Source organism: Metarhizium album (genome assembly GCF_000804445.1).
Source record: "Metarhizium album ARSEF 1941 chromosome Unknown scaffold_5, whole genome shotgun sequence".
NCBI classification, from domain to species: Eukaryota; Fungi; Ascomycota; class Sordariomycetes; order Hypocreales; family Clavicipitaceae; genus Metarhizium; species Metarhizium album.
In genome coordinates, this window is record NW_024467579.1 from 746,543 (window position 1) to 768,314 (window position 21,772).

Sequence of the window (21,772 nt, forward strand, 5' to 3'; positions counted from 1 at the left end):
TAATACCAGTCGAAGCGCAAAAGAAAAAAAAAAAAAAAAAAAAAAACGAAACGTGCTGCGGAAGTGTCAAGTTGCTTTTTTTTCCCGTCCAGATTAAAAACACACACCCCAAATAGAAGAAGCGTGGGAACTAAGGACCGTGCGAGCAACACGGGATAACTGACACCCCAGACGAGACGGTTGGGCTTTTTGGCACCAAGAGTGCAACATCGCTGCAACACCACTTGCAACATGCAACACATGGCTTGTCACGCAACTGCCCTTTGATGCCCTTGATTCAGTACGGAGTACGCAGGGAGGTATCTGTCTAGTAGTCATTGCTCGGTGCATGCCAGCCAGCCGCGGACCGGTAAACCCCCCCCCTTTTTTTTCTCCCAACGTGCATCCTGGTCTCCTGACAGCTGACGAGTCAAGTGGTACTATTCCCGGGTTGGGACGGGGTGCGTAGGCAATGTGACGTGCAGACGTATTACTACTACTCCGTACTACGACTACGACTACAACTACCAACGCGATATGGCCCTTGGCCGTTAGAGCCAAAGGAGCAAAGAGAAAGAACAGGGCATGGAATACCCCGGCTCGAGCAATTGACCAGACGGCACCGTGAGGGCTGGTATATGCTAGGTACTAATAATATATCATCAATTTCCATGCCTCACTGGACCCCGGTCGCGGATCGTGAGCGCCTCGTCACCCTGGGGGCCTTTTTCTTTTCTTGGCGCCATCATTCATCCATCACATCTCACAGTCACAGAGGTACGGATATAACAGGCACAACGCTACACAACAGCTCGGAGAGATAATTCAGCAACGTGGCATGGATTTACGTGGGTTCCCGTTGTCAAATTTATCTGGGATTGTTTTTTCCCTTCTTGCTGCGGATCAAGGAGTAGATGGCTGGGTCGAATTGAACTGTGCAAACAATGACCCGTTGAAAATAAAATAAAATAAAATAAAATAAAAAATAAAAAGCCCAAGGTTGCACACCATGTTTGCTGCGTCGCACAAGGTTACTTGCTGTAGGTTTGTCAGGGCGTTTGCTCAATCTGCAAGGGCACTTGCAGAAACCAAAAAGCTAATCCGTCTTAGCTTTTGTTTCCTTGGTTAGTGATCGCTGACGGTGATGAGTCCTGTCCTGCCGCATCCCATCTTACATGGCATCGTGTCTGTGTGCATGCATTACCAAATGGAGTAACTGCCCTCAGTATTACCCAGGTATGTACGGAGTACGGAGTACGCCATTGACTACTAGCTCGGTTCCTTGACTTTCGGTTTCTGGTCCCAGGTTCCGAACCCAAGCAAAGTCAGCTCCCAAAGAGTAAGTTACACATGCAAGTCGCGACATAACCGGCGTCTGACCAACTCCGGGTCTGCTCATTTTTAGCCTCATTGAACCTGGCTGCAGCCGTCTCCATGCAAGGTGATACGCCGTCGTATGCACAATGGCCAGGGCCATCTGCCGGCAATCCACGCACCGGCCTGGAACTGCATGAAGCGTGCAGGGCCGTGCGTCTCCGAGCCAACGGGTGCAGAGTATACACGCACTAAGTAGATACCTAAGTATGTAGCTAGGTGCATGTATCACGCGTCGCTGCTAAAAGTGTGCGTGTGTGGAGGAACCACGGCTGCCGTTTCTGGGCGACGTTTGCCGTTTCTAGGGCACATTGTGCTCGTTGTCTTGTTGCACCTGCTATGAGCTCAAAGTCGAGATGGACGACGGATGCCAGGTTCGCGTTAGGTTGGTCATGGTTCATCACACTGATACCTGGATGGGAAGGTGCGCCCTGGTGACGGTGCCTTCCTCTAGGTACGGGGTACCTGCGGTACCCCAACATACTGTTGGCCCACGACGTCGGACGAGTTGGCATGGACTTGGTTGGCGCTTTGCTTGGGCCAGACTTCTCAAAGACACATTTGATCGAAATCTGTCAGCTGCTCCTTTACGGAGTATCGACACTGCAGTCAATCGTCACTCACACTCCGTACGCCGTATTACGTTGGGACGAGTACTACTACGTAGTACGTATGTGCCATGAAATCATAGTACCACCCGACGGATGTTTGGCTTCTTCCTGTATCGCTTGTATGCTCTGTCGGCCTGTGCGACGGTCAGTTCCGGAACAGTTGCGGCCGACGTTATCCCTTCGAGAGTGCGAAGGTGCCACTTTCGTACCGAACGAGGCTGGATGTCAGCCAACTTAAAATCTGGATATAAAAGAAACATAATCCCACTAAGGAATAGTATGATAGTATAAGTACTAGCGATTCCCCATGTACAAAGAGCTACACTGCACGTATCTTAGCCATAACTTCCTCTTGATTATCAACAGCCTACTCAGGTTGGCAGTGCTCAAGGCAAACAAAATAGTTAACACGTTATCAGCTTCGCGATGTCAATTTTTGGCTCCATTGCGGTATCGCAGAAAAGTGGGTCCGCCCACGAAGTTGGCACCTTCCAAGTTCGCGCACTCAGTCGACGGTCGGCCCTGGCCCTTGCGCTTGCCGCTTGGGTTCAAATATGCAAATATGCTGTACAGACACAGCAACTGCAATTGGCAGAGTTGAAAATAGTGCCTCGGCTTTGCTGACTGATTGAAATCTGTCCAAGTTGGGCGTTTTTTTCATGCATTTGCTGGCCTCGTAACGAGATTCGACCAGGCCGACTTGGCACGTTGAATGGCGACACTTGGCAAAACTTTGGGCAACGGTCTTATTCCCTTGTTCCGTAACCTGGCAGCCCGGATGCCGGCACGTGTGCGGAGCAACGCGTGGCGGAACTCTCGAGCCTTCTTTATCAAACGTTGCTCGCTTGGCACCGTCTAATAATTTATATTCCTAGAACGCCTCTATGTCACTATTCAAGACCCACTGACGAGTCTGGTTCGTGTTCCCGACAGTTCAGCGCCCGACCATGGCATTGGCAAATGGGCAACCTGCCCTTTAATTTAACTGCCGTTTGGCGAGGCTCCGAATAGTATGTTCGTACATGCGCCCTCGAGTAAATAGTACCATCCACATAATACTGACGACTCGAGGAAATGTGCTCATGGCTTGTTGCGTAATCTAGTTGAATAAAGTGCTGGTGCGGTGATGAATGTATCGACATGTGTCTTTGTCTTTTTGACACGCGCCTCACGGAGCAGATAGCCTCCTTGGTGCGCGGATCCGCGGCGATCGGCTTCGCAAAGAGAAGTATGGTGTTGCGTGACGCGCAAAAGTTGGGACCCGTGGACGAAGCCATTGACGACAACGCCTTGCCAGTGACGTCTTTTTTTCAGATCAAAACGTGGACATTGGTTTTCACTGCTGCCCTTTTGTGCCCCTCCGACCCCTCTCTACTCCCTCGCAGAGAGGTTACCTAAAAAAACGCGGGCGATTGTGGGATCGTCGTTTTGAAGCGAGAGACTAGCAAAGCTGATCAGTCAATGTGGACCATTGATAGCTGCTGGTAGGGAGTACTCGGCTGCCACTGCCTGCCACCGCCTGCCAGTTGACCTAGGAACCTGCGCAAGTGGGCACTTACCTGGGTACCTAGGCACCTACCGGGGTGCTTAGAGGTGGTAGCTACTACGTAACTAAGTACGTACTTGGTCCCCGTCCTCGTCCCCCTTTTGGCCTGGTCCGTCAACTGGTCCATGTCGTCACCCTGCGCTTGGAATATGTCAACCGGCCGGTACGGAGTACCAGGTCTGTCTTTCGTGCAAGGGGAGCAGGGGAGTTCTCGACAGGGGTGACGCCATGACCAAGCCGAGTTCATCATGGCTTGGGGACCCCGGACGCCATGCTCAAGAGGCAAGGGGCCTCACAACGCGCCGCAGACACCAAGTCGGATTGTACATGGCACTAAGAGCAGTTGGACTTTAGCTTAAAGCTTCGTCTCTCATCGGGATTCTACCGGCCGCTCTTTATCTCCACACGGGCATGCATGTGCGCGGTGCGCTCACGACGACGACCTGCCAATTTACATATGCCCGCTGGCGGGCTACTCCGTTGCAGTACGGAGTAGTAAGCACAGACAGTATAAGTTCTTTTGACTTGGTGGGCGGCCAGCAGGGACAGATGACAGCATCTGCCATGCAACCGCATCTCGTGCAGAGAAACAGACAAGCACTACGTACTTCCTCCGAGCCCAAGGACGCCGTAGAGCTTCATGCCGAGGCCCGGCCAGGTCAACCTCCCAAGTAAGTACTTAAGTACATTGTGCGCCATTATTGCAAGTCGGGGCTGAGGCGTTTGCGCGCCACCTGGTGATGGACACGGTTGAACGTGTGTGTCTGCCTGCCTGCCTGCCTGCCTGCCTGCCTGCCTGCCATGAAGGTATGGTCCCATCAGAGGCACCCGAGAGCACAAGCAGACATCTTGCGTCAATTGGCTGAATGCTCAATACATATCAAGAGTAGGCGCGCAAGTGCCCGGCGGAGAGCAATACGTACAAGTATCTTAAGTAGGTACCTAGGTACATACATACTTCTCGAGGGTGCTTGTCCATTGATGCAACAGCTCATAAGTTACGTGACCTCCTCATCCTCTCTGTCTGTTTCGAACTTTGCTTTGACATGGACAGTTTCTTTTCTTCCCTGCCTACCTCTAACTTAAGTACTCAGAAATACCATGTACACACTGGCACCGGGAAACCACAACAACAGACGCCAAAACACTTTTTGCATCTGCTCCTTTTTGGCCGCTCCTTTTCTCTTTTTGCGGGTGACTTCACCGCATCACACGCTTTACGCCTGACACTTGATACTCGACATTTTATGTCTGACGCCGACGCAACAGCGGTGACCCTGTCTCTCAATACATAATTCCCGCGCCCTTGTAACCGGCAACATTGGACCAGGCTAGTAACTGCTCCCCTGCCACCACGACCCGCCAAAAACAGGCGAGACAGATTCCTCGTCCTGACTCCGTACCTCCGTACCGTTGTACCTCCGTACCGTTGAGCCGCCGTACCTTCCCCCCCCCCCCCTGCTCCTCAGCTTCTCGATCCCGCCTTCTCTTTCCTGTTCTGCCATGACAACTTGACTGCAAGCTGTGCTTTGCCGAGTGGCGATTTATTGTCAATTCCTCTTTAACCTGACATCTTCTGTGTTGTGGGAGTTGATTTTTGGGCAACCAGGTATACGGACAAGCACAGTCTGGTTTTGCTTTTGCTTTTCCTGTTTCCTGCTTCTTCGTTATTTTTTGCTACAATACTTGGCAACGCAGTCCTGCCAGGCATCCCTCACTCAGGTAAGTAAGCTGAACAACACCAACACCATCCTCGCCGCTTCCGCACTTCAGCATTTCGCAGCAGCACTCAGCCCTCTCCTACTCCGCAACTCGTCACTACATACGTGAATTATATTTTACAAAGTATATTTGACTTCCTCCATCTTTCCATCATGGCCACCGCAGTTTCATACCCGCGACTCCGGGCCACGCCCGGACATGTCCTTGGGCGGCCCGCAGTATGTGGTTGTGCCATGGCGTTTAAAACATTCCACTGCATCTGACCTATTGCCGCCGCTTGCCTTCATTCCTGACGCGGACCGGCGCCTTTATGCCACAACATTCCAGGTGCGCGTTGTACGTTTGCTAATTTTGCATGTTCTAACCCAGCAAACGTCAACCCCGAGTTCAATCATCATCAATTGACTGGGCCAATCTTCGCCTAGTTCGCTACTCTGGCCTTGTATCCTGCTTCGAGCAAGTATCATAGTTCGATATTTCCAACCAGGATACCTGCTCTGAAGTGGATATATTTTGCCGGCTTTTTACACCGGTCGCGTGCCTTTGTTTTTGATCTTAGAGAGGACGGGCGCGAGCGGCGTTTCTACACTTCGCCGTCTTGGACCACACTATTTACCAGAGCTTTATGCTCCTGCGACACACCGCACAGGCGACGCTGCCGCAATGCTGAGTGGGCGTCCTTCGGGAGCCAACACTCGCATGGCTCACGAAGAATTGGCGCTGTATTACAGCTCGGATCGGGTTTCTGATGGATCGTATGACTCGCATCAACACACCACCACGCTCTACTCACACAGCCACATGACTCCCCCGACCACCCCAAACAGCTCCCAGGAAGATTTATTTCCAGAGCCGACGGGTGCGCCGGTTTTTCACAACTTCCTAAGGACCTTTTATCCTTTTCATCCAAGCTACACTGTGTCAGACTCGAGTGTGACGCTTCCCCTTGAAGAAGGAGATGTAATTTTGGTACATTCGGTTCACACCAATGGATGGGCGGATGGAACGTTGTTGGCATCTGGCGCAAGGGGATGGCTCCCAACTAACTACTGCGAAGCCTATGAGCCGGAGGACATGCGAAATCTGCTCAAGGCGCTTCTGAATTTCTGGGACTTACTTCGAAGCACCTCGGTAAATGATAGTGAAATGTTTCGGAATCAAGAGTTTATGAAGGGCATCATCGCCGGTGTGCGGTTTCTACTGGTACGTGTCCGTATCTGTGACCGTTTTGATGTGGCAAGATGAGCATTCATACGAAATTCCCCCCTTTCCTAACGAGTCAATCTAGGAACGAACGGGGTGTTTAAATAGAGAGTCGAGTGTCGTGCAACGGAGCGATACCTTGCGTAAAGGACGCAAATCATTGCTCTCCGAACTGTCATTGCTGGTGAAAACGGCTAAACGATTGCAGGAGAGCCAAAATGGTACTCTCTACCCGCCCGAGGACGCCAACGATATTATTGACGAAATGATACTGCGAGCTTTCAAAATCGTAACAAAAGGTGTCCGATTTCTTGACGCACTGGAAGAGGACAGGCGGGCCCGCGTACCAGCATCAGTCACTGTAATGGCGACCGTCGCTGAAGAATCATTCATACCACCGACTCCGCCTGCTGATCGAGCCCATTTTGAGGATCAAAATTTGGACAATGTTTCCACTGAAGCAGGCTCACATGCCGCCACAACTGATGAGGGCACCAGCGTCACAGGTATGGCGGTGTCGGAATCCATTGAAGGCGGTCCCAACTCGCCCGGGCCCTGGGCCAAGCGCATGTCGTCTCTCAACGCACCAATCAACCATGGTCCCTCGACGGGCTCCGGCCAGAACAGCAATCCACAAGGCAGCTTGCAGAGCCACCGCCTCTCTGTGGGCATGGCGCACAGAGTCTCGCTTGCTGGACCATCCCCTTTATCACGGCCCCAGCATTTAGTGTCCGAACGCCTGAACCGCAGCCATGACAAGTTTCTCTCCCACCTGGGCTCCTTCATTGGAAGGCTACATCTACAGTCACAATCACGACCAGAGTTATCGTTCGCTATCAAACAGTCTGCTATCTGTGGTGGGGAGCTACTTGCTGTAATGGATGGCGTATGTGCGTATAAAAACTCTAGCCTGGCCTCCCTGGGCAAAGTTCGCATTGCCATGTTTGAGCGCATCCAAGCTCTTGTCACCTCGGCACGAGACACCCTGGCCAACGCTGCGACGGAGGGCGCCGATTTGATCATGCCACAGGATAATGGAATATTGCTCATGGCTGCTACTGGGTGTGTCAGAGTAGCTGGCGAATGTGTTGCGAAAACAAAAGTGGCTATTGAACGGGTTGGAGACTTCGAGTTCGAGCTTGAAGGATTTTCTCTGGGTATTGATTTGAGCATCCTTGACATTGCGGAAGAACGGGCTAGAACACCTTTGGCTACCGAACGATCAGACATGGTCGTCAGCACTGCGAAATCATTTCAGACATCCGAATCATCTTTTCCAGCCCCGCGACGACTCGTTGGTCCTTTTGCCGCTGCTGAGAAACCGCTTCCACGAGTGCCTCGTCTCAGCATTCCTGAGAACATAGTCCGCCAGTTCAACTCTCCAATCTCCTCCAGGCCCTCTTCTGTCCACGACGACAATGCTTCCAGCGTTGCTTCTTCAGTCTCATCGATTCGTCCAGCACTGCCGACACTACCCAAATCTGCCAACGCACCAAGCCATTCCGGACACGACGAGTCGAGTATTGACGCCGCGAGAATGGACCAGGAGCATGCGGCTCACTTTGACAGCCTTGTAGCCTCCAGTGCGGCAAGCAGCGGTACATATTTGAGCAGGGATTCAGAGTCGAGCGTCCTGTCACAGACTTCCACTCGCGCGACGACTCCGGATCAATGTCTAGCACCTCGTAACCAACCGTCAATGTCTGATATGAGTGTTTCGGGGAGCCTATCACAGACGGATGAACAGGATGATGTGGAAACGAGGCTTCTGGAGAAGACTTTTGCTCACGAGCTCATGTTCAACAAGGAAGGTCAAGTGACTGGTGGCTCGCTTCCAGCCCTGGTTGAACGCTTGACGACGCATGAGTCCACCCCAGATGCCACTTTTGTGTCGACCTTTTTTCTCACCTTTCGTTTGTTCTGCACACCAATTAAGCTCACGGAGGCCTTGATCGAACGCTTCGAATACGTTGGCGAGTTTCCTCACATGGCTGGTCCAGTCAGACTAAGGGTCTACAACGCCTTCAAGGGTTGGCTTGAATCACACTGGAGAGACCAAACTGATCGAGAGGCCTTGAAATTGATCATACCCTTTGCCGAGCTGAAACTTATCTCTGTTCTTTCATCTGCAGGGCGGCGATTACTAGAGTTGGCCAAGAAGGTCTCTGGACAAGGTTCACTTGTCCCGCGACTTGTATCATCGATGGGCAAGACCAATACCTCTATTGCGCAATACGTACCTGCTGATGCTCCACTTCCTCATCCCGCCATCTCCAAGGGCCAACAGCACCTGCTCACTGCTTTTCGAACAGGGGGTAATGGGCCAACTCTCCTTGATCTCGATCCTCTTGAGCTCGCCCGACAGTTGACTATCAAACAAATGAGCATCTTTTGTTCCATTTTGCCGGAAGAGCTGCTGTCCTCGCAGTGGATGAAAAAGGGTGGCGTTGATGCCCCGAATGTTAAGGCTATGTCAGCTTTGTCGACAGATCTTTCCAATCTCGTTGCTGAAACCATTCTTCAGCACTCCGAGATAAAGAAGCGTGCCGCAATCATAAAGCAGTGGATCAAGATAGCCTATCAGTGTCTTGAACTACACAACTACGATGGCCTCATGGCTATCATCTGCACCCTGAACAGCAGCACAATTAGCCGGCTGCGGAAAACGTGGGACGCTGTATCTAGCAAGCGCAAGGACATGCTACGGCTTCTACAAGGGATTGTGGAGCCCGCGCAGAACAACAAGGTCTTACGCACTCGACTCCATGACCATGTGCCACCATGTCTGCCTTTTCTCGGAATGTACCTTACCGACTTGACCTTTGTTGACATCGGTAACCCTGCTACCAAGCAAATGTCTCTTGGAACGGATGGCGACGAAGACGGCTCAGGCGGTCTCACCGTGGTCAATTTTGACAAACACACACGTACCGCCAAAATCATCGGCGATCTGCAGCGTTTTCAGATTCCGTATAGGCTCATGGAAGTCCGCGAGATGCAAGAGTGGATCACTGCGCAGATCAGGCGAGTTCGCGAGGGCGACCAAGGAAATGTCCAGGTTACCTACTACCGGAAGAGCTTGCTACTTGAACCTCGTGAGAGTGCTTCTCGGCGGGAGACGGAACCTCCGACACCCGTTTCCTCTGGGACAGGACCTTCTAGAGGGGACCTCTTTGGGTGGATGTCGCGTGATCGAGGTCAAACACCAACTCCAGCTCAGGGTTAACCAGCCACCTGAATGATTTGCCAACGGACGGTGTTTTGCAGCCGAGAACAATAGGGTTTCCAATATTGCATCTGCCGCCAGAGATGCCCATATTCTCTTCCCTCTTTTTCACTTGAAGACCCCACGTACATATTTCTTATTAGTACCTACGTCTTTCGTCTCTTGATACCCCTGTTTCTTTTGCGCCATTTTTTGAATTTTTTTCAAGTTTCACTTGCTTGCCTCTTTATTGTATTCCAAGTCGAAGTCTGCGTGTGCTTCACTTACAGCTCCCATTGGCGAATAGGAATTATTTGATTCACATTTTAATTGTTCACCATGAAGGCGTTATTTGTTTTTGGTTTTCTGTTGGCCTTCACGATTTGCGACTGCGCAATTATGGGCATACAGCCTCGACATCTGGAAATGAGTTTTATCTGTGGCGTGGGCAGCCCATGACTGCATCCTGCCAGAATCCGAGCATATCATGGTCTCTGACGAGTCGATTTTACGCAGCAAAAAGTGCTGCAGCGCAGTGTACTGCTTACTGACTCTCCGGACGGAAAAGGGACCTTGGTTTTCGGTCGGACCAAGCACCGTGGTGGCTAGGAAGACAGTGTGACATGGATGATTCTTTTTGCAGCGTTCGGGCTACGGGTGGGTTTCTTTTCAGACGTACGAGCTCGGCGTTCAAGGGTTGCAAACAAAAGGCTAGTTTGTTCGATTCCGAACAGCAAGTTGTTCCCGGCATACCCCAGGAGTGGGAGCGTGCTTGGCCACGGCGAGAGTTTGTGAGATAAAATTGTTGTATGGCCGACGAGGACACTTTTTCCGACAAGCAAGGTAGACTCTTATCGTTATGTGACTAGATTGAACGATAATGAAATAGGAATGGCAAGCCGATGGTCGAGAATCGAACAGAATTTTAACATTGGTCTCGCCCTTTTAACATGGTCAGGGTAATTTGATGCACTTGATTGTCTAGAAACAACCTGGGGCTGGTATGCTTGACTGGTCGTGAGCGAGTGAATGGTGGAAACCTTGCGAGGCAAACGCAATGAAATGATTTGGAGAGAAGGTGCTGAATTGGAAGCAAACCGCAGATGTTACTAAAGAAGGCGTAGGGTAGCCGCATTTCTAAATGTCGGGTCTGGTTCGATCGATTCCTTCCCAATCGCTCCACCTTGACTCTCTCCTCTATCTTGCAGCAGCGAAACTCCACTTACCCACGTCCTCGATCAATTGGGCCAATACCTCAGCAAATAAAGTTGGCTGGCGGCCGCGCACCTTTGACATTGCAAGCTCGTTGACTGCAGTCAGGATCGTTCTCCGGACGCCGGTTCTCCCATGGAGGCCTCGCCACTTACTCGTCAGCCTCCCCCCGAGGTATTCACGCCCAAGATTGTAGAGCTATATTTCGCCTTGTTCAAGGTTCGACGCAGCTCCCCCCTTGCGCGGCAAACCTGATACTGACTGGTGCATTCAAGGTACAACACTGCAATTACATCCGCTCCAATCTCTGCTCCTTGGACTGACCCAGGGACCCCGCCAGGAAAATGACGACACCGAAGCAAAGTCAGACGGTTTCTGGACCGAGTTCTTCCTGCTACGACCAGACCGCCGGAGCCTGCGAGCCTTGCTGAATGAATTATCGCCCGCCGACGTCCTGACATTCGAGGGCCGCACGAGGGAGCTATTCGGGAAGGCCATAGCAACTGTGCAGACAGGTCAAGGCCTCGCTCCCCTGCACGCATTAGACGTACGCCAGCCGATTGGCAATGCTCCACGTATACACTTGATGCTAACTTTTTTGCAGACGTTGAGCATCTTCCTGTCGTGTCTCCTTTCCAAGAAATATCCTCATCCTAGCTCCGACATCATTGCCGTTCTTGCTGGGCTCGACCATATCGACGCCGTTTTCACAGACTTTGTGAGCACATTAGATGCCATAGTTCGAAATGGAGAAAGTGGTAAGAATGACGAGCACAATCCCAATCAAGGCCACAGGGCTGACGTTGCAGAGCAGTCATGGTACGCCACAAAACCATCCAAGTACTGCTAGCCGTAACCGCCGGCGCATACGGAACAACTCTCCTTACGTATATGATACAAAGGGATCTATTCCCAGCTGTTATGAAGGTAAAATCATATGGCGTTATATAGACTGTTGGTCCCCAATATTTCTGACCTTGGAACGCGGTCTAGTTTGTGCAGGACTCAGAAACCCCAGGACAGGTGCTCGAGCCGTTTACTCTGCTGGGTCTGTTAGCAAACTATAACAAATTCGAGTTTCAGAATCCATATCAACTCAGATTCAACGATTTCGTCAATGAAGACACCATCCAGAAAACCATTCGATGTATTGGTTACACGTGCCAGGCTCTTCGCTTAGATTACATCGACGTTCAAGACGATTTACCAGAAGGCTGGACCTTGAGCAACACACTCAATCTGATTGGGCTTGGCCTCATAATTCGTGGCTCAAAGCCCGAAAAGAAACCAGTCTACGACCCCGAAATAGCGAAACAACTCTTCTCCAAATTGTATGCCCGCACATGTTCCGCTATCCACATGATGAGGCACTGACTGATTCTTCTAGGCCCGGCGAGAATGCCGCCGCCCTCCTCGCATCCTACGATTTTGCACATGCCAATAAGCTTTTCTGCCTCAACTTTGTTTCGCTTCCCGGCGAGAAGGGCGGCGAACGACCGATTGCAAGCTATTTGTCACTCACGTCATACCTGCTTCAACACGCCCATCTTTCCCACCGGGCTACCTACTACGCGCACCTGAACCTCATGGTATTCCGCTTACTGATCGAAGACTCAGTTACTTGCAAAAAAATTTGCAGTGACGAAGTAAAGGCTTTTGTCCGACTTTGCCGACACCGGCAACCATTCTTGTCACTCGTGAAGGGAGAGCGAGTCCTCGCAGCCTGTGTTCTCGACTGCATGATTGATGGGATCAACCACAACCTTCGTCGACGATTGGACGTCAGCCTCTACACATTATGTCTGGGAATAGTATTACGAATAATTTCTCATCTTTCTCGCTCAAGAACGCGCCTGGCCTACCACTGGTCAGAATTCTTCAGATCTTTGCTATCTCTGATCCGTTTCTTAGCAACCTACGCGTCGGATCTGAAGGACTTGACGCACATTAACACACTGCTAGATCACGTTGTCAATTTGCTAGCACTCTCCCTGTCTGCAGGCGAATCATTCTTGCCAACGCCGGCCGCTTATGATGACCTGTTTTACAAAGTAGTTGAATCCGGTGAAGTTCTGACCAAGTTCAAAGACAGCTATGGCCTGCAAAATCGCAAGAGTCATTCAATCAACACATTGATCAGTGTCAGTACCCATTACAAGGAGCTGCTTGCCGGCGGCGGCGGCGGCTCTGCCAAGAAGAAACCGAGCCACCTTACGACGCAACAAGTCACAGAAGTTATTAAGCAGGGATATGAAACGCTGAGCATACAGGCGAAGGAGGGCCTGGATACTTGGGATAACTTTAGAGAAGCTGACGAGAGAACGCTTCTGAAAAAGATGGCAAGGACATCAGTTGGTGATGTGAGAATCATGGTTGAAAGGCAGACCCTGTAAGACATATGTTTCGAGATGGAAATGAAGTTTAAGGCCGCACAAAACGGTAAAGTCTCACGATTGGGGAGACATGAGCAAGTATCGATATTTCTAGGAAGGGTCTTGGATAGGACGCTTTGACTCTAGGCCTCCTTACTACTGAAATGTAGCAAGGTTCCATGCCGTAGAGGGATATCAGTCAATACTGGGCTAGTAATCAGCGTCGTGCCTGGACGTGTGAGCTGATTTCGTCTGGCAAACTAGCACTTCAGGGGTCGACTACTTTTATGCGGTTTATCCAGCCATGATGAGGACTGCTTCGTTATAGATGGCGTACTCTGGTCTCACTATTTATAATGACACTTGCAGAGCCCACAAACACGTGGCTGTGACCGAGACGGGCGCGAGCAGCACCCCATCATTGTCCACATCCGAATAGGCGAGGACAGATTGATGCATTCGTCTCCACAAGGGATGGCGCTGTCTCGGGATGGACTCCGGGGGCAGAGACGGAACTCGGGAGCACGTCGATCTTGATGCAACCAACCCTGGGACCAGGTAGCATCCAACCATGGATCGTGAGTGAGTTGAGATTTAAAAAAGGGCGCATGCGTGCATGCATGCATGGGGCTGCCTGGCTTGGCTCTGGACATGTGGAGGGGAGGAGGAGAGTCTAGGGCGCCCTTGACAAGTTGATCTTGGCAAAGATGACTCGGGGGACGGCCTGACCTGGACGTTTTGCACCGACCGTCACGGCTACGCAGACCGAGCCCTCCTAGCCTTTTCATGCTCTTCACTCTTCACTCCTCAGTAAACTTTTCGGTTTCGAACAGCGTCCGAGCATCACGAGAGACCATGCCCGTCTTCTTTCTGACCATGGACAAGCACACGATGCGATGTGGGCAGGACTCGAACCATGGCTGGCACGACGTCTCCAGTAAGGTAAACAGGTGTGTGTCGCGCCACTGATCTCCTTCCATTTTGACGTGGTATCCAAGAGCAAAAGCGCTACAGCAGAAAATGAATCACCCGCCCGCTAGGGAAAGCCATCCAAGGAGAAAGACTACTTCGCAAACATGGTTTATGGACGGCCCCAACAGATGCGACACCAACGGCTGTTCTTGAACCCGTGCCACGCGCGGTAGCCCGTCTCCGTCGATAGAGAAGAAACACGCGCACACACACACACACACACACAAGATACCAAATCTCATCATTAACCTCAAAACGTGTGGTGAAGAATTCGTCGCCAGGCGGGCCATGAGGCAACCTTGGCTCGGTAGGCCTTGATTTCGTCCCAGTCCAGCTCTCGGCGGCCAGTATCGACATCCATCTGCTCTGTTCGGAGCCAGCCGCTTCGCTTCCAGAGGTACCCAACTATCCAGAAGAACATGACAACAGGAAAGGCCAGGTAAGACTTGAAAAAGCCTTCGGCAGTCCCCAAGCCAGGTTGTCCAGGAGGGGCCACGATGGCAGTATAGAACTGAAAAAGGATTTGTCAGTGTGAGTTTCGTGTCGAGAAGTGGCGCTGCCCCGAGAGTGGTTCTGCTTACCTGAGCCATCAGGACGATCACGCAGAGAGCGAGCCCGAGCCATGAGCCGTAGACACCTCCAATAGCCTTGAAGGGGATCTCGTCCAACGTGTGGCCGTGGTACTTCCAAGCTTTGCGGAATCGAATGTGGGCCAAGCAAATTGAGCCCCAGGTGAAGATGGCCGCAAGGCCGGACAAGGCTAGGAGCCAGTCAAAGACAACAGGGCCGTTGTTATTCAGGCTCACGAATCCGAGAAATCCGCAAAGAATGATGGCAGAAACCGAGAAGAGCGGACGGCCTGACCTATCAATATAAGTAAACAGCTTGGGAGCGTAGCCCTGCTGCGCCAAAGCAGTCAGGGTTCGGGAGCCTCCATAGACGCCAGAGACGCCGATTGATAAGACGGAGACCAGGATGACCAGGTTCATAAAGTGGTCGAATCCCCTCAGTCCGGCGTACTTGCCGACCAAAACAAAGGGCGAAGTCTTCACATCGCTAAAGGCTTGCGATGAGAGGAGCGCAGGGTCGTTGCTATCAATGAGAAGACCAACAAAGAAAAGACCGAGGATGTAGAAGACCGTGATACGCCAAAAGACCTGCTTGATAGCGCTAGGCAGAGACTTGACCGGATTCTTGGCTTCGGCGGCAGCGAGACCAACCAACTCGGTTCCAGAAAAGGAAAAAGCAGCAGTGACAAAGACGGCGCAGAAGCCCTTGAAACCGTTCTTAAAGGCGCCTGGGTCATACCAGTATCTGGCGCCCCAGTACTCATGATATAGGCCATCCCGAGGTCCACCACCAAGGACGAGGACAAAGGCGATGATCATGAAGATGACGGTAGCGAACAGCTTGAAGACAGAAGCGAGAAACTCCTCTTCAGCGTAGCCCAGAGCGCCAAATAAGTTGATGATAATGATGGCGGCAAGGAAGACAGCTATCCATACGCCAACTGAGATGTCTTCTCTCCAGTATTGGATAGTCAGACCGCAGACCGTCAGTTCAAGTGGCAGGACAACAGCCCACTGGAAGACATAGTTCCAGCCCATTGCGAAGCCCCAGGAGGGGTCAATAAATCGGGTCGAGTAGGTATAGAAAGCACCAGAAACGGGATACATGACGGCGAGTTCACCAAGGGCATACACTGCGCACAGCATAAGCTGTTAGCACCCATTGAAGAAACCATGAAGAGTTTGGGAACTGATGCGAGAGCAGGGCGGAACATCAATACGACTAGTTACTCACCGACGTTGAACATCATTATACCAATGATCAAGAAGTCAAGAAAAAGACTTCCGGGGCCCTAGCCGAGGGGGGGAAAAAGGACCAGTCAGCTCGGATAGCGCTCATCTAGGAAAGGGGATACGCCTCCAGTTCTGTGTATGGAACTTACACCTTTGCTCAGAGCACCGCCGGAACCAACGAAGAAGCCGGCGCCGATAGAACCACCAATGGCAATCATATTTAAATGCCTGGGTTTCATGGGCCGTTCAAGCTCGACGAAGCCCCGGCCATAGTGAGCTTTCTTGAAGGATTCCAGATTCAGACCGTTGCGCGTCAGGAAGTTTGGGTCACGCTCAATGGTGGTAACTTTGGGAATCACTTGGCTGTTGCCCTCCACGGTAGTTGTGTGGCCCTTTTCCATGGCGCCGGAGTCAATGGGCTCGTCCTTGGACGACATGGTGCCAAAGTTTGTCCTTGTTCAGGCTGCTTGCCTTTATTGTCGAAGGAGCTCTGCGACGTCGCAAAGGCTCAGTGGCAGAAGCAACACTGTGGAAACACAGAAGAGGATGAAACAGATTGGAACAGGGATAGAGGGAGGAAGCACAGGAGCACCGCATGTGAGCCGACGAGTCGGGGGAGATGAGCCGCTCTTTAAAGAGACAAGAGCTGAAAGGGTGAGCTTCTGGAAGGATATCGATGGGCAGACGGATGTTGGGGGGGTGCGTGTGACGGACGGCGCAGGCCGGGTTTCGCCAAGGAGCATGGCATTGGGGGCATTGGATCTGGCTCTTGAAGTTGGGGCTGAGGCAATTCGGGGGAGGGGCTGACAGGGATTCGGGATAAGCCGAATACATACGAACGAGCTAGAGGGCGGGAAGCTCCCAAACGGAGTGGACTCGAGAGGCTTGCTTTCTCAAGGGTATGACGGAAGCACCACAGGTTGGATGCGGCCTGGTTGGCGGTGACTTGATAAAGGGGGGGGGGGAAGGGGGACACACGATGGGGACCATGAGGGAAAAGTCATGAGTCGGCAAGAGGCGACGCCAGGCACTTCAACAACGTGGACATGGACGGATTGTGCTATCTGAGAAAGGTTGAATGGAGCTTGGAGAGTTTTGTTTTGCACAAGGCCAAGCAAGACGAAACAAATGGTTGCCTAGCCGCGGCTGTCTGTATGTAGGTGACCAACAAACAGCACTGCTGGGGGGAGGTGGACCTGTAGTCCGTATGGGAGATGACGAGGTGACGAGCACTACGCAAGTTACTAACTTGTTGCAGTTGAGTCGTGGCGAGGCGTCCATCAAGATAGGCAAGTCGCAAAAGAGCAAGTTGAAGGGCTTTTGTGGCTTTTTAGCCACCAGGGCCAGACGCGACCGAGGAAGCCATTATCGTGGGCTAGCAGTGAACAGGCTCCATTACTCCGTATTCTGCTGGGCAAATGAACGAGGGCCAAGGGCGCCCCCAGATGCGAAAGACCGTCGTTGCCTCTTCCTCATCTACCTGGGCAGCTGGTAGTGAATGAGGGCACGGGTGAACATTCAACAGACGTTGGCAGCGCCCGCACCAGCAAACGACGTGTGCGGATTTTGCCTGGGCCACTTGGTTTTCGCAGCGTCCAATTACAGACCTTGGAGACGATGGGTTATCTGGCACTAGAAAAGTCGAGACAATTGCATCAAGGATGGATGGACGTAGTGGATGGCGTTGCTGCTGTTGTTTGGACAAGCTATGCTCGTTCCGTGGACGCGGACCAGACAGACAGACCGGTTGGCGCCCGTCGCAGCGATGATGAGTCGGTAGCAGTCGCTAGCAGTAGTTAGTGCCCTGAGTTCTGTCGCGTCGCGTCGCTGCGTGTCGAGCGTCGGCCACGCATTTTTTTGATAATCACGGACTGAGCCCATGCCCATGCCTAGCAGGCGAACTGTGATGAAACTACCTAAGCAGGCTAGGCCGGCCGTTTGCTGATGCACATGTACGGCAAATCATGTATGGACGTTACGGCTCCGGGGTGGGGACAATGGGATTGCTTGCTTACCTTAAGTCTTGAGTAGGCTATCCTATTGGTGCTGACTGCTCATGCCCCCTCCCCCATGTGCTCTGCAGTGCTAGTACGGAGTACCTAAGCACTTTAAGTACTTAAGGTAGGCAGTAGTCCTCGGCACGCCGTACCTCTGTCTGTGCTGGTGGGTAGCCGTACGCAGACTAGTGAAACGGTGCCCGTCAGCGCGTTCCATCATGCATGCACCACCCAATCTGCCAGCCAATCTATCGGGTCTAATCTTGCGCTTGTTGGACGCCTGCCTTGGCAAGGTGGGTCCGACTGCCGCCATTTCTCGTCGGTCGAGAACTACGGAGTACCAGTTTGCAACCGACAGCACCGGTGCTTTGCCCCCTTGACCCTTGACTCGTCGTCCTCGTGCTACCTACCATTCATTCAGCCTCAGGTCTGGATTGATGCATCTTCTTCCATATTCTTCTTTCTGATCCGCCCCCGGACCAGCGCCGCAGCCATCACGTACCCGGCCACCCGCTCAGATAGCTCGCAGGTCCGCGCGTGCCAGTCATGTTGGACGCAGCTGTCCAGAATACCGTACGCCGCACGCCTTCTTCGTGGCCATCCATTTTGTTTTCAGTCACCATGCCTCGACCTTCCACTTCCGATCCGATCCCGTCTGACTGGCCCAGGCCCAGGATAACAAGGAACCTGCCCGACCGGGACGGCCGTCGCGAGTTGACTCAGTAGCCACCAAGCTAGAAGCCGAGCAACGTTTCTAGAATGTAGAGAGGCCACACTTGTGCCTTGTAACGAGAGTTGGGGGCGAGTTGGGGAGAGGTTAGAGTTGGCCATCCGAGACTCGACGACAACCACCACCACCACAAAATTAGGCAGCACCCGATACGAGCGTTTGACAGCCCAAGGAAACGAAACACTGATAAAGTTTGGGGCGAATACTCTCGTACTCTCTCTCGTACCCTCTCTCTCCCTCTCTCTGTCTCTCTCTCTCTCTCTCTGTGTGTGTGTGTGTGTGCGTGTGTGTGTGTGTGCCCCGGCGCAACCGACAACCACAAGACAAGACGACCATGGTGATGCTGTCAACCCTCGCCGCCCCTGCGGAGCAGATACCCGCAATTATTCCTTCTCCGCTTCACCGGAGGTTGTGTTGTTGCCGAGGTGGAGGGATCTCGCAAAGGGGGGCCCGTACATGGCACATGCGTGGCTTGGTGGCTTGATTCAAACACTCGACCTCCTTGTTCATATCGGGCTTTGAGCCTCTGCCACTTAGAGTCAGCCCTCACGTGGATGCTGGCACAAAGAAGAAGCAAACAAATCAGATGAGCAGCAAGGCAAGGCAAGGCACTCGCTCACCACCTCTCACCTCGGCGTACTCCGTATGCCGCGGATGACACCATTCCCCATCATTGACGCTTTCGGCAACCTCATACGAGCGACGGGCATTCGCCAAATTCTGTTGCTAACCCGACAACATGGAATCGCGTACATTCTTTTTGGACGCCGAGCCCACACCCTGAGATGGATGGATGCGTTGCGATTTGCGCCTGGCAAGCACTTCAGCCCCAACCGTCGCAAACGCGCGTCACGACCGTGTGTGACATGCGCACTACTACTAGGCGCTCTCCACAATCCCCGGACATCCCCAGACATCCCCAGACAGCAATTTTGAGCGACCGACTCCACAAAACCCCAGCTGGACCCGGCGGCCAGGGCAGCCGGCATTGGGCCCTTGGGCCTTGGGGCCGACGGCACTGCACATACGGAAGAGCATCACCTGCCACGCTGCTCAAAGCCCGCCGTCTGCGACTTCACAATGCGCCGTGTGTACGGGGAGGTAGCGCAAGCAAGTTTGGCATGCAGAATGCATGCGCGTAAGCATTGAATGTGTTCATGCTTTCAAGTCAAGGGAGGGACATGACATGACATGACATGACGTGCCGCATGTCATGCAAATCATCCATGCTTTAGGGACAGCTCGCACGTAGCTAGCTGCCGGAAGAAACAACACAATATCATGTCTACTGTTTGACAAACCTGCCACGTCATTCCTGACTCCTGGCGATGGATGCATTCGGCGACATTCGTGAATTGGGCTCGAGTAGCGTGCGATCCGTCGCGTGATTCGAAACTTGGCCAACTTGAAGGACTTTGATGACGGTCCTGGTATGCCTCTCATGGGACGCTTGTTCTCGCCCAACTGATCCGGGCTGAAGTGCGAATCGCAGCCAAGCCCCCTGCCCTACTGCTAACCTTTCCCGCTGACGACACTTGAACAGGCAGAGCTGCGACGCATATCAATCATCTTTTCGGGTCCCGTAGTGTATTGCCGGTGGCGGTACCAACTCCGCGAGGCATCGATGACGAGCAGAGCGACATGGAAAAGACGGGGTGAAGAAAGCCTTTGCCAGACCAAAGGCGTAGTATGGTCTCATGGCTGTTCTCTAACAAAGAGGAAGAAGCAATGCCACCCGGGCTCAGGACGCTGCCGATGAGAAATACGCAGGAAGAGGAGGACTGCAAGCCAAGACGCCTAACTTCTCAGCAGATGAGGCTTCTGTTTCAGTGGCTCGGGTTTTCGTCGACGGACGACATCTACAGTTCGAGACGAGGGTTGCATGATGACGCCGGACGAGGATGTGCAGCTTCGGCATGGACTTGCCGCTGCTTGCTTTCTGCGGCCTCGGCGTGCTTCAACTCCTGGGTGCTAGCATCGCGTGGGAAATCATCTCTCGTCTCTTCCTCTGATCGGGCGGGGGCCGGTGGTATGCCGTCCCATCCAACGCTGCAGACGGTGTCGGCGTCTGGTCAACATGCCGCTTTTGGGAGCACATCGCGGCGCCTCGTGGCGAAGCTTGCCCTGCGCTCTCTGGTGCCGTGTTCGTCGTCGCGCTTTTGGATCTCAGAACAGCTCTGTACGTCTCCTGCGCGTGTGTAAAGTGAGGCATTGCGGCGACATAGATGCCGTAAGCGGGCCGCACTCATCGGCCGGGAGCCCCGTGACAGCGGAGGCCGTAGGCCCTTGAAACACGGGTTCTTGTCTGGAATCATGCCCGCCACCTCGGTAGACGCTTGCCAGCAACGTGTTTGTCCGTCCATGGCGTACCTTTACCGCGCGGAATCACCTCGAGGCCTTGGGGTCGTCTTGCCGCCTTACGAAGGCGATGGTGAAGGTGTGTCGAGCTAGAGGAGAACATGGGGCCAATTGACCACAAGGGATTGACGCCAATTCTCTTCCATGAATGCCGAATACGTTGTTCTATGCTCGGTCAAATCTGCCGAGTAATTGCCTTGCTACCTAGCTGCGGCGGCCGGGACTGACTGAGCTGTCTCCAGCTCGCCGTATGATTCTGAACTTGTGGTCGCGGACCTGCCATCAGAAGGGCTGGGAACCTCAACCGTTGCATACAAGTCACATCACATCACGTGTAAATACTAGTGCGTCATCTTTGCGAGGCAGTTTGCGTTGATGGCCCTTTTCAGATCCAGACGTGCTATATACTTGTCGTGCCGATGACAGCGTCAAACAATCCCCGCCACGCTTAAAGACCATGTAAACTGGAAGACACCAACGTTGGACTAGCTCCTGCTTTTCGTTTCCCATCAAACAGACGTGAGTTGTTGGTTTGCGTCAAACGACGAGGCATCTCCTGTCAGATACACACCCCAACCAAGATGAGGTGCAGTTCCCCAGGGCCTCGACGTCGACTTGCAAATCCTGATGCGGGAGTCAGCTACGGGCAGCGAGGCACATGTCATTGTTCAACTACAAGATTTGACATG

General features: G+C 52.7%; 3 protein-coding genes across 3 annotated transcripts; 2 read left to right on the forward strand and 1 right to left on the reverse strand.

The window, feature by feature from the left end:
- Positions 1-5,895: 5,895 nt before the first annotated feature.
- MAM_02939 (Ras guanine nucleotide exchange factor) lies at positions 5,896-9,661 on the forward strand (the record flags this gene model as incomplete). The annotated part of the gene is made up of 2 exons (XM_040821738.1): positions 5,896-6,435; positions 6,521-9,661. 2 exons carry the CDS (start codon positions 5,896-5,898, stop codon positions 9,659-9,661), a joined length of 3,681 nt encoding a protein of 1,226 aa, XP_040680307.1.
- Positions 9,662-10,987: 1,326 nt separating this feature from the next.
- Positions 10,988-13,245, forward strand: MAM_02940 (uncharacterized protein; the record flags this gene model as incomplete). The annotated part of the gene is made up of 6 exons (XM_040821739.1): positions 10,988-11,071; positions 11,193-11,399; positions 11,457-11,671; positions 11,755-11,779; positions 11,846-12,183; positions 12,240-13,245. The coding sequence occupies 6 exons, from the start codon at positions 10,988-10,990 to the stop codon at positions 13,243-13,245; spliced, it is 1,875 nt and encodes a 624-aa protein (XP_040680308.1).
- Positions 13,246-14,446: 1,201 nt separating this feature from the next.
- On the reverse strand, positions 14,447-16,435 carry MAM_02941 (Amino-acid permease inda1; the record flags this gene model as incomplete). Its single annotated transcript, XM_040821740.1, has 4 exons — positions 14,447-14,707; positions 14,778-15,898; positions 16,000-16,057; positions 16,148-16,435. 4 exons carry the CDS (start codon positions 16,433-16,435, stop codon positions 14,447-14,449), a joined length of 1,728 nt encoding a protein of 575 aa, XP_040680309.1.
- Between the last annotated feature and the right edge of the window lie 5,337 nt (positions 16,436-21,772).